Consider the following 10961-nt stretch of genomic DNA (forward strand, 5'->3'; position numbering starts at 1 on the left):
TCCCCTGTGTGTCAAAATTGGTCTGATCAGCCAATATATAAGTACCCGTTGTTTCTTTTGTAGGAAGTCAGTTGTATTTTTGAGTCTTTTATGTTCAGAGCTTTAGTTACCGTCTGTTTATTTGACCTTTTTTTTGGGCCCAAAACTTTAGCTTTATTTTGTTGCCATGATTGTTGGGAAATAAAAATCCTTACTTTTGAACTTCCCTTGTGACTCCTCTTGCTTAACTGCTTGGTCCCTGACATAGTGTCACCGTCATGTTTAGTTTGTTTTGGTTTTCTCTCGTCACATGTGTTCCTTTGTTCTCTTTTAGTTAATTATCTTTGTGTATTTAAGTTCATGCTTGAGTTCAGTTCTTGCTCCTGTATTGTTATGTATGGCAAGTTGGCTATTATCCTTGAAATATTTATCTAATAAACCTTGTATACCTTCATCCTCGTCTTCCTTGAACTTTACAAGTAGGCCCTTGCATTTTCACTTCTAAGGTTTGTCATAGATCAGGAATGTTTGAAAGCATTTATTCTTTTCTATTCTTTGAAAGCATTTATTTAAAGGGGTCACATCGTATTTTTAAATACCCCAATACCCAACTTGAGAGTGAGTAAATAATGATGATTGAATTTTTGATTATTGAATTTGTTTTTGGGTAACTGTTCCTTCAAGTTTCAAGATTTCCCTGAATCCCTGAAACCCTGAAAGAAAGGAGATGAGAAAAGAGACTGACTCTGCATGCACGTTTTTTTTCTTTCTTTTTTTTACATAACCACAAAGATTATATTAAATAAGCATTTATTTAAAGGGACCATGTCATCATTTTTTATAAGCCCACTAAGATCCACTTATAATGTTCAAGACATTTTTTTTTTATTTTTTTTTATTAAGCTGAATGATTAATACAGCCTAAAATTAACACTAAATTAACACAAGTAAAAATCAGCGTTGGCAAGTATATGAAACGGTGTCAGTCACCAGTTGGCCAGTAACATTTTTATGATTTCTAACAATGCAATGTTGTGAGAACATGAGAGCAAACATGACCGACGCTCGGATTGATGGACCAGCGCTGCATCGAAAGTTTAAGGCGTGCCAATTTAAACATGCAAGCGCAAGAAGCAAAAGTTTGAACTCAATTTGTTATTCGCAAGTGGTGTGGGAAGTTTCTGTGCGCAAAAGCGCGCGCCCAGAAAGCTGTGACTCAGACAGCGCGCGAATACTGTTCTTCTCTGGCCAATGAACGAACAGTGTATGATTATGATTCAGGCAGCATTACTGGTCAGAAGTCAGATTGGATCAGAACATTGGGAATATTTTTCCAGTTCCATCTGGTTGAAGATCGGAGTCACGCCAATATGGAGACGAGTTTGTTGAGGATCGGTGCCGATGGATGTCGTGTCGATGAGGCCTTCACAGGGCTGATGAGGCTGACCCTTGAGGAAGGCGTTGTGGTCGTGTCTAGGCGCAGGTCCACCATCTGATCTGGATACGGCCCGGATCTGGCTGACTGCAGTAAACCTCGGAATAAACAGAAAGACTAACATTAGCGTAGATGCCATTCTTCTCATGATGTTACGAGTACATCAGGTCAGGTCATCATAGTCAGTTAAACAGCTGAGAAAGAAAACACACATGTACAGTATAAGTAGGCTATATTGGATCAGTGCATTAGGTCTTAAAGTGACAGCAGCCTAATAATCCTCAAACAACAAAGGACCACGAAAAAAAAAAAAAAAAAAATCACTCACTGCTCTTGACTGAATAACTTTTGTAACTTTAATGAAGATTAATCTGTTTAATTTAGTAATTAATGCAGTGTTATTTTACATTTGAATAATTTATTAAATTGAAAATAGTGAATTTTCTACATTTTGGTGTTATACCTGTCACACTGTCTGTTTTTGCAAAAAAAGTTTCATGACCGGTAAATTTTCTTAAGCCACCGGCCATTGGCAGGTCATTTCATAATCATATGATGAACTTTACACAGTTTTTGAACTGGACTGAATCAACATTAAACTGTCTTCAGTTGAATAATGGCACTACTGTCTTAGAGCTGCTTTACAGCACGACTGAATTCTGTTTGAGTCATTGATCATTATCCTCCTGTTTATCACTGTAAAGCTGCTTTGAACAATCTGAATTGTATAAAGCGCTATAGAAATAACTTGACTTGACTTTGAAAACAAAGCAACTGTGTCTGTGATGACTTGAGGACTTCTTTCCAGTTTTCAGTCTCTCATGTTCTTGCTCAGACGTGGACAGGTTTGAGTTTCCCGTCAGGATGATATCCATCCAATCCTGTGTTTAATCCAGTGTGTTTTTTGTAGACTGGATGGTGTGTGTCCAACCCTGGAGAAGAAAAGCAAAAGAATTCTTAACTCTGACAGTCTATTACATCCCAGGCTTTGGGCTGGACTTCAGCAAGCCAAATCTGTGATTTCATATCCAATACAAAGATTTTATGAACATGTGAACTCATAATTGTCTCTTTTAGAGCTTTTTTAGCCGAAATGAATTCTGTTTTACTTAATTATTCTGTTATTTTCCCGTTTATTACTGTCTGTGAAGCTGCTTTGAAACAAGTATTGTATAAAGCACTATATGAAGGTGACTCGACTATAACAAGAACATTAAAATGAACTCTGGCCACAACAGCCATTTTGACATAATTTTGTGTGTATTTGACTATTCAAGCAATAAGTCTTGAAACTGAACTCTATTCAGGATCGTATACAGTCTGAGCTTTCTGTGCGCGTGTGTTTCAGGTGTGTGTCAGACAGTGCGAGTGAGTTCATGGCTTATTGCACTTCCTTGCTAACAAAAATATAATGGTAACGGAGTGTAAAATGTTAAATTACTGCATTAATGGGGACAGCACCATCTGTCTAATGCGTGATGGCATTTAGTGTCTGGAATAGGCCCCGCCCACAGCAGAGATAACGAGACATGAAGTAGCTATAGTTATACGTTTTGAGCAGTCGGAGAATTATCAGTTAAAACAAGTGTCTAAAACACATAAATAACTGCTCTATTGTGGATTTATCCTGCAGTGAACTTGTTAGGCAACTTTTGACATGTGTTTGGCGTCGAGTGTGTTATTTTATATCGAGTTATTTTGACTTTGTATTACCAGGCACAACCGTGATTAATTTGTGCATTGTCTTGTGTTTTATGTAGAGCTGATTCATTCTCTATGAAGTGAAACCCCTATTTCCACGTTTTATATCTCCATTGTGCATGTAATATGTATAAAATATGTTGTTATTTAATGTGTTTAATGGATTAATTGTTTTATTCATGTAGTATTGTGCATATTCACCACTAGGTGGGGATGTTTCCCTTCACATTTAGTTTAATTGAGTTGTTCAGCATTTCATTGAGTTGATTTGTGATTTAATTCACTGAAAATGAATTATAATTGTCAATCTGCAAAATTGTACTCACTATATGATCACAACGCAAAAAGATTACATTGAATTAAAATATTAAAAAGAAGAGTAGTACTGTTTTAAATAAACATTTCTAATAAATTTATATTTTTGAACTTAAATATGCAAGCTTGATAAAAATCATTCTAGAAGAAAATTTCAGATGGCACTTAGAGGCTTTTGCATCTGAACTCTTCATACATATACATATACACCGGTGCTCCACTTTTAAGTTTAGTTTGATAAACAGTGAACTGTGTTTCTTTCCATTTGTATTAGGATGCAATAAAACAGTCAGCTGTGTTTAGAAATAGGCCAAATGTTTTGCATGGTAGCTCATTTATAAAACAATAAGCCGGTCTGTCACAGGTTGAGGGACATTGCGATTTAAGAGGCAGATTTTGAGATTGTTTGATTTGAATGTTTTTTTTACCACTAATTGATTTTTAAGAAAGCCTCATGTGAGCAAGACTCTGAGATTGTAGCTGGTTTTCTACTCTCAGAATATGATGCTGATGATGATATTATAATAAAGCTAATAAAAGATTTTACAGGATCCACCTCTTAGTTTCTTCAGCTGTTTTAATTCAGTGATGTATAGAAGCTTGTTTCCGCCACAGAATAAAAGGTAATTGCGCCTTTTTATCTCACAATTCACATTTCTAAACTCCTTATATCCTGCAATTCTGACTTTTTTCTCATAATTTCTAGCCTTGATTAATTTGGACAAAAATCATCCCTGCACAATGTCCATTGCATTGTGATGGTGGGAGTGGTCCTATGTGTGCATATACAATGCAGTTTTCTCTGTTTATGTATATATATATATGATGTGCATGGATAAATCATTTCTAATAAATTATTTCTTTATTGCAATATTCAATAAAAACAAGAATTGTCCAATTGTCCATTTCATGGTGACTTTAATATGTTGTTCAGGCAACACGTGCATACTATGATTATCTTCACTTTATGCATATTTATAATTAAACAAAATATGATATAAATCAAATAAAACCAAATCAGGAAATACATGCATTCTCTGTTTATCTTTAATGTATATTTATAATACAGAGAATATAGTATATTTATACATGAAAATGAGCTATTTTGGCTTTAAATGTAAACACCATTGTTAATTCATGTGTATCGTCCTAATAAATAAAGTTTCATTTTTTTATTCAGTTCATTTTACAAAGTACAAATGTTGGTGATGCTTCGTTCCCTTGTTCATTCGCTGGTATCTTTAGGCACGCTCCGCTTTTTACATGGACTTCGCTGACTTGCACCTACATTTTCCTTTTGAGGAAATGTAATGATAAGTAAGACGGAAGCAATAGCAAGTAAAATGATGATTTATTGAACAGATGTTCACACAGGAAAACTCAGAACAGGCAGATGATCGCTTGATGCCGAAAGTCAGACCAGGAACACAGACTGCAGGAGAGCGGTGACGCAGGGACTGAGATGGGCGATCCAGGGGTGAGTGAAGCAGAGAAGATAATCCAGAGGTGAGAACGGGAGTGAAGCAATCCGGTATCCAGTGAGACGGGAAACACGAGGAATACAGGAAACAGGCACGAACACGGGAAGCTTCAACAACGATCTGACAAACACAAGACGAAAGACAGGGCATTAAGTATTAAGTATTAAATATTGTTATTAAGTAAGATGGATAGATAGTCTGCAGCTCTCGCTGATGATGATAATAAGCGGTAACGCCCACAAGAAACAATCAGCGCAAACGAGACCCACACACACACACACACACACACACACACACACACAAGACCAGAATGAGACAGCGGATCTACCAACCGTGACAGGAAATAGACATAATCAGGTTTAATAAGCTGGAAGGAGGTAAAAAAGACATATCACTTAACTTGTTTTACCATGAGGGGTCTATGAATTTTACTGAAATATACAAAGTATTCTAAATTGAGGATAACAAACAAAGTAGCTTAGTTGAAGACCGTGCTTGTTTGTTTTTAATAAATCTGAAAATAATTTATCATAATAAGAGATGATTTTCGACAATTACCCTGAATATCTGGGGGAAATGTGGGTCCCTCTCAATGTCTATGGTGGTTGCAGCCTTAGCTGAAGTTTTCACCTTGGAGGTCAGGAAACCGAGTCTTGTGTTTTCTCTTCAATTCAGCTTTCTCTTCTTCACTTGGTTTAGAGTCAGATACTGGAGGAATAAAAAACCATTAAGACACAATTGATGGAAATAATCAATATTAGAGAACAACTTTTATGTTCAAGAATTTATTTCTGGGGGAAAAAAACAAATTAACGAGTATCCTAAATGTTCAAGAGAAATCGTCTGGGTTATGTATGTAACCCTCGTTCCCTGAGTAGGAGACGTTACGCTGTGACGACGAATGGGGTTTCGCTTAGAAAGCCTCTCGCCTTCGAGTATTATAAAACGGCAGCCTTCTCTTCTCCACTTGGTTTAGATTCAGATACTGGTGAAATGAAAAATAATAATTAAGATACAATTGGTGGAAATAATATATTAATAATCTAAAAGAAAACAGTATCTTTTGTTGTTGTGGCGCTGGCTGAATTTCTTACCTTCAATGCCAGGAAACCAGGTCTGGAGCTTCCTTCTGAACTCAGCCTTCTCTTCTTCAGCGTGTTTAGAGTCAGAAACTACTGAATTAAAAAAAAAAAAACATCATTAAGTGACACAATTGGTGAAAAAAATATACTAATATATATATAAACTTGACTTGACTATAAAAAGAACATTACAATGAACAAAAATGTGAAAACCTCACTACAAATAATCCAGAATTGAAGACAAATGCTAATAATCTACTCTGTCTGTTACTCTTCCTCACACCTGAAATCTCTGATCGAGTGAATCTCCTGAAGTTCTCCATCCTACAGTAGATCATTTCTAATCCACTTATGTTGTAAGATCTGCTGTAACGTCGGGCGTTTAGTTGGATCCAGGGTTAGGCACTGGCTAATCAGATCACTGCATTCTGTACACATTTTATCAAGGAGAGAGCTGGTTAGTCATGACCATGTGACACTAATGTTGGCATCTATGAAAACAGCATCTGAAACATGATTAATATAAGGTAAAGTGTTCTTTATCTTTGCTTTAAAGGTGAAGTATGTATTGTCTTCTGCACTAGTGGCACGTTGCGAAATTACAAAATAAAGCATATTTTAAAAAACCTACGTCATCACGTCATCCCCAACTCAAACATCACAAACGCAGCTCTTACTGGTACTTGTGAAGGCATGTTTCAGGTCCAACATATTAGGAATACTTTTAGCTGTGTTGCATTTGTCTTTATGAACATTTGTCTTTTGATCTGTTCACTTTGACGAGTTCATGACCTGTTTAATCTCCGAAAGTAGAAATGCAGTGAATTTTGGCTTTCACTTCTGTGACTAAAGCTACATTTCTTATAGTATTTAACTATATATCAAAAATTTTACACACTTCACCTTTAACTGTGTCTGTACTGAGCCTTTTGCTTTATGTGTGTGTTCATCAATGTTATTAATATCATTCCCTCAAAATCGAGGTCCTGTGAAGACTTCAGGTGGGCAGTAATCCAGTACTCCTGTAAGCAAGACATTTGTGCATTGTTGAGCAATTTTTTCAAAGTGTCAAATAATCAGCAAGTCATTACATCCAGGTTTCCACACACTCCCAAAATGCTCACCAATGTAAATGTGGCTGTCGTAGCCATCACTACTAAGCAGCTGACCACAGCCAAAGTCTGCTTGAGCTCTAACGTGTCTTTCTTCAACAGGAAATTGTGTGCATGAACATCATTGTGAAAAACGTCATGATCAATGCAGTGTTGCACTGCCAGCACAGCCTGTCGCATGATGACCCGTGCGGTCGTTTCGTCCAGTTGAGGATTACGAATGATAAAGTCCAGCACGCTCTCGCAGGGTTCGGGATACTCCATCACCAGGGTGAATTTTCGAGGGTGCTCAAACCAATCGTGTAGTTCTATGACGTAGGGGCTTATGGGTTCTTGCCTCATCATTAGCAGCAGAGCCACTTCTGTAATGAGAGGTTCGGGACGCCCAGGCTAGAGAAAAGAAAAGAAGGTATTTTTAAAGGTACTTTTCTGTGATCTTTGTAGATCCGATCAACAGAGCCTTTCCAGGCTTATTTGTCCATTACATTTACACCTAATGCTTCCTACAGGTGTATTGACTACAGTAATCAGCACTTAAACAACTAAATACACATTCAGCTTTTGGCCAACTTACAATAGCAAGATAAACATCGTTGCAAGTCTTGCGCATCCGCTTGATGGCAACCTGCAAAAATGAAAAAAGAAACACACTATTCAATAACAGTAACAGCATTCAAGCGCCTGACCTTACACATAACATTTACATCTAAGTATGGCATCTAAGTATTAAATCATCTGTATTAAATATGTTTTGATGCGTGCAAGAGCAAAATGTTTATACAATTCAACAAGACTGCTTTACCTTTTTGCCATCAAATTTGCGTGTTCCCTCGAACACTCTTCCAAATCCTCCAGATCCAATCATCTCTCCCGCGTTATAGAGACTCAAAGGAGTCTGAAAAACAAACAGGAAAATATGAGAAATATATGAGCTTGCTAGATCCTTTGTTTTATAGTAAAAATATCAGTGCAGATCAAAAAAATAATATTAATATTCTCTGAAAACAAGCCTCAAGATATCTTTAGTGGAAAACAAGACGATAATACTGTTTAAAACAATAATGACTGCAGATTTACCATGATCTGGCTCGACGCCGGAGTGATCTGGATCAGAATCTGGCTCTCAGTCCAGATCTAGTGGAGGAACGAAAGGCTCCACAACATCCACAGCTTTACTGCCAGAACAGCAGCAGGACAGACTCGTCCACAAGTTCCTGATGAACCGACACATTCTTTCCATCCTCTTATGTTTTGTAGGTTTCTCTGAAAAAAAATAAAAAAAAATAATTAGAAACATCTCTGACCTCACATTTAACAATGATATAACTTCCATTTTACTGTTAAATTCTTATCTTTAATGTCACAAATCCAAAGTAATGCAAATATTTCCAAGCTATCCGCCTGACGACGCTCTGTTTCTGCTTAATACCTGCATAAATGTCCCTTAACATTTTTTCACAATATTAAGTAATAATCATTTCATTTTATTTGTTTTCGGGTGTGTGTCAGACAGCGCAAGTGAGTTCATGGCTAATTGGCTTAACAAAAATATATTTAAAGAACGTTTTGTCCAACTAAAATATTTCAGAAAAATTTCGCTAAGAAACAGTAAATGTGACCAGACCTTAACTTGTCAAACATCTTAAGCAGTCACCATTCTGCCTTATTTCAGTCTCACCTGTGGAGCTCTTGTTCACATCCTCCATGGCACCCGGAGCAGTCGGGACATCTGAAGTCTCGACGGGAACTTGGCCAGGCAGTGGAGGACACGTCCTCTCTTGGAAGCTGTTGGATCTGGACAAACTTCTGTTTCCGCCACTGCCCTGTTCATGTTGGCTCTCAGATCTGTTGTTACTGCTCCTCTTCTCGACGATGTACGAGCCTGTGCTGCTCAAGCTCGACGACGACCCACAAAACCGCCGCACCACATCCCTCACACAGTGGGACAAAGATGGTGTGGACATGATGCCCGGTGGAGAATCTGTGGAAGCAGCTCCACTGGATCTGCCTGAGGCTGGAATATTCCAGACATTTTTAATAATATTAATAATCAAAAAATGCAACTTTCTATTTTTAGCAGTCATCATTCTGCCTTATTTCAGTCTCACCTGTGGAGCTCTTGTTCACATCCTCCATGGCACCTGGCGCAGTCGGGACGTTTGAAGTCTTCATTGGCTCGACGGGAACTTGACCTGGCAGTGGAGGACACGTCCAGTCTTGGAACATTTCTAATAATATTAATAATCAATGTCAGTGGTCACACCCAAAAAAAATGCAACTTTCTATATTCAATGACAAATAATTTATGAACTTTAATAAAAGCCTATTCTGACCTCTGCGAGAGCGTTTGGATGAAGTGGACGGACGTCCATCATCTGGCCTCTGCAACTCTCTCTTCCTCTGAGCCGGACCTGTGGACACAGAAACAAACTCACAAGACAGAGGTGTTAAATATCCAGGAATAAGCTCCTGGCTCTGTGCCTGGCTCGGGCCTGGCATCCTCCTTCAAACTGTAATAAAAACAATAAAATACAATAAAATTCTCCTCAGAAAACCCCCTCCCAATAAAATAAAACAAATAATTAAATAAAACTCCAAACTCCCTCTAAAATGAGAAAAGAACAATCGAGTAGAAGTGTCCACAGAAATAATATGATAAAACTATAAATAAACTATGTAAATGATTATATCCTCCGATCTCCTTCTAGAATAAAAGTCTCTCTGAAATCCTCCAAACAGCTTCAAAATCGCAAGATCAGCACAGAAAATATTCAGCAAGTCTCTGAATCGCCTCGTCTCAACAAGCAGAAAGCGATTTAGCCTGTTGATATTTGCAGACAGAATTCATAACACGAACGAATTCATAACATAACAATAATGTGCTTTAGCAACAAAAATTCGAAGCATTACAGTTACAGCATTATTCGAAATGCCTGAAGTCGCGCGTGAGCAGAGCGCGTGAGCGCACATCGCATCTGGAAACAAACTGAATCAGGACTGAATGTTATTGTTAAATAACCATTTAACAAGTGATATAATAATGTATCATAACTGCTTAGCTAAAAATGTAATATGTTAACTTAAAGCATGAAATAAGATACCACGAATCAGTGAATTTGAGTCTGATTAGTGTATATTATCAGTAATAAATATATATAGTAGTAATATATAATATATCAGTAATATAAAGTAATATATATCAGTAGGCCTAATAAATATATATATATATAAAAATTGTAATCGTTCAAAAAAGTATTATGACATTTATGTCAATGCGATTCAGAGACGAATACTAATGTTGTCCACCAGAGGGAACCACAGAATGGCAAGTTAGAAAACTATGAAAATTGTTCATTAACTTGTAGTTAAAATAGCATATCAATTCATTATAGTTTCATAAAGTTGAATAAAGCCCAATAATGAGTTTGCAAAAACTTACAGACCATGATTTTTTTTATTTTTTTTATGATATTGACAACATATTTGTCAAGTTGCAGACATGACAGAATTGATGTCCAATTGAAGAAGAGGCACTATATTAACTGTCTACTTTTATATAGTACATATATTAATACTTCCATAAAGAGACACTTAAAAACTCATATTTTATTTGAAAAGAGACATGTCCATTGTATAACTAAATATCATCAACACAAGCCATTGTGCTTGAACACCGACGATCGCCTCAAGTTAAACTGCATTGTTTCATTTACCTTCTGTGTCATTGCCCACAACGCTTACGTGACAGGACTTGAAACAGCTAAAACAATAAAAAGCATGATGACTTACATCGCATCCAGCTAGCCAGCTCAGTCCAAACTCCATCATCCTTATTTTTTCTTCGTTTGAACGCCAT

General features: G+C 36.9%; 1 protein-coding gene and 1 long non-coding RNA gene across 4 annotated transcripts; both read right to left on the reverse strand.

Annotated features, from left to right (window-relative positions):
• Positions 1-4389: 4389 nt before the first annotated feature.
• Positions 4390-6416, reverse strand: LOC311279823. Of its 2 annotated transcripts, none has more exons than XR_014625587.1 (5): positions 6277-6416; positions 6006-6083; positions 5800-5896; positions 5470-5619; positions 4390-5031 (listed from the first exon to the last, which is right to left on the reverse strand). It is a non-coding gene; the product is annotated as an uncharacterized lncRNA (long non-coding RNA). The 2 variants fall into 2 exon arrangements; XR_014625588.1 differs by having other exon boundaries at positions 6006-6086.
• A 767-nt stretch (positions 6417-7183) lies between these two features.
• Positions 7184-10011, reverse strand: LOC311279821 (uncharacterized protein). Of its 2 annotated transcripts, XM_084391569.1 has the most exons (7): positions 9439-10011; positions 9214-9333; positions 8784-9119; positions 8183-8368; positions 7908-8000; positions 7680-7730; positions 7184-7495 (listed from the first exon to the last, which is right to left on the reverse strand). In XM_084391569.1, the coding sequence occupies exons 1-4, from the start codon at positions 9602-9604 to the stop codon at positions 8229-8231; spliced, it is 762 nt and encodes a 253-aa protein (XP_084247695.1). In that variant the 5' UTR covers positions 9605-10011; the 3' UTR covers positions 7184-7495; positions 7680-7730; positions 7908-8000; positions 8183-8228. The 2 variants fall into 2 exon arrangements, with proteins under 2 accessions (XP_084247695.1, XP_084247694.1); XM_084391568.1 differs by having other exon boundaries at positions 7908-8368.
• Between the last annotated feature and the right edge of the window lie 950 nt (positions 10012-10961).

Source organism: Rutilus rutilus (assembly GCF_951802725.1).
Source record: "Rutilus rutilus genome assembly, chromosome: 20".
NCBI lineage: Eukaryota > Metazoa > Chordata > Actinopteri > Cypriniformes > Leuciscidae > Rutilus > Rutilus rutilus.

Coding starts and splice junctions, on each gene's coding strand:
- LOC311279821 (XM_084391569.1), bottom strand. CDS start 9,604: ATGCCAGGCCCGAGCCAGGCACAGAGCCAGGAGCTTATTCCTGGATAT. Junction 9,334..9,438: donor ATCCAAACGCTCTCGCAGAG/GTCAGAATAGGC, acceptor TAATATTATTAG/AAATGTTCCAAGACTGGACG. Junction 8,369..8,783: donor TGTGAACAAGAGCTCCACAG/GTGAGACTGAAA, acceptor ATTTTTTTTCAG/AGAAACCTACAAAACATAAG.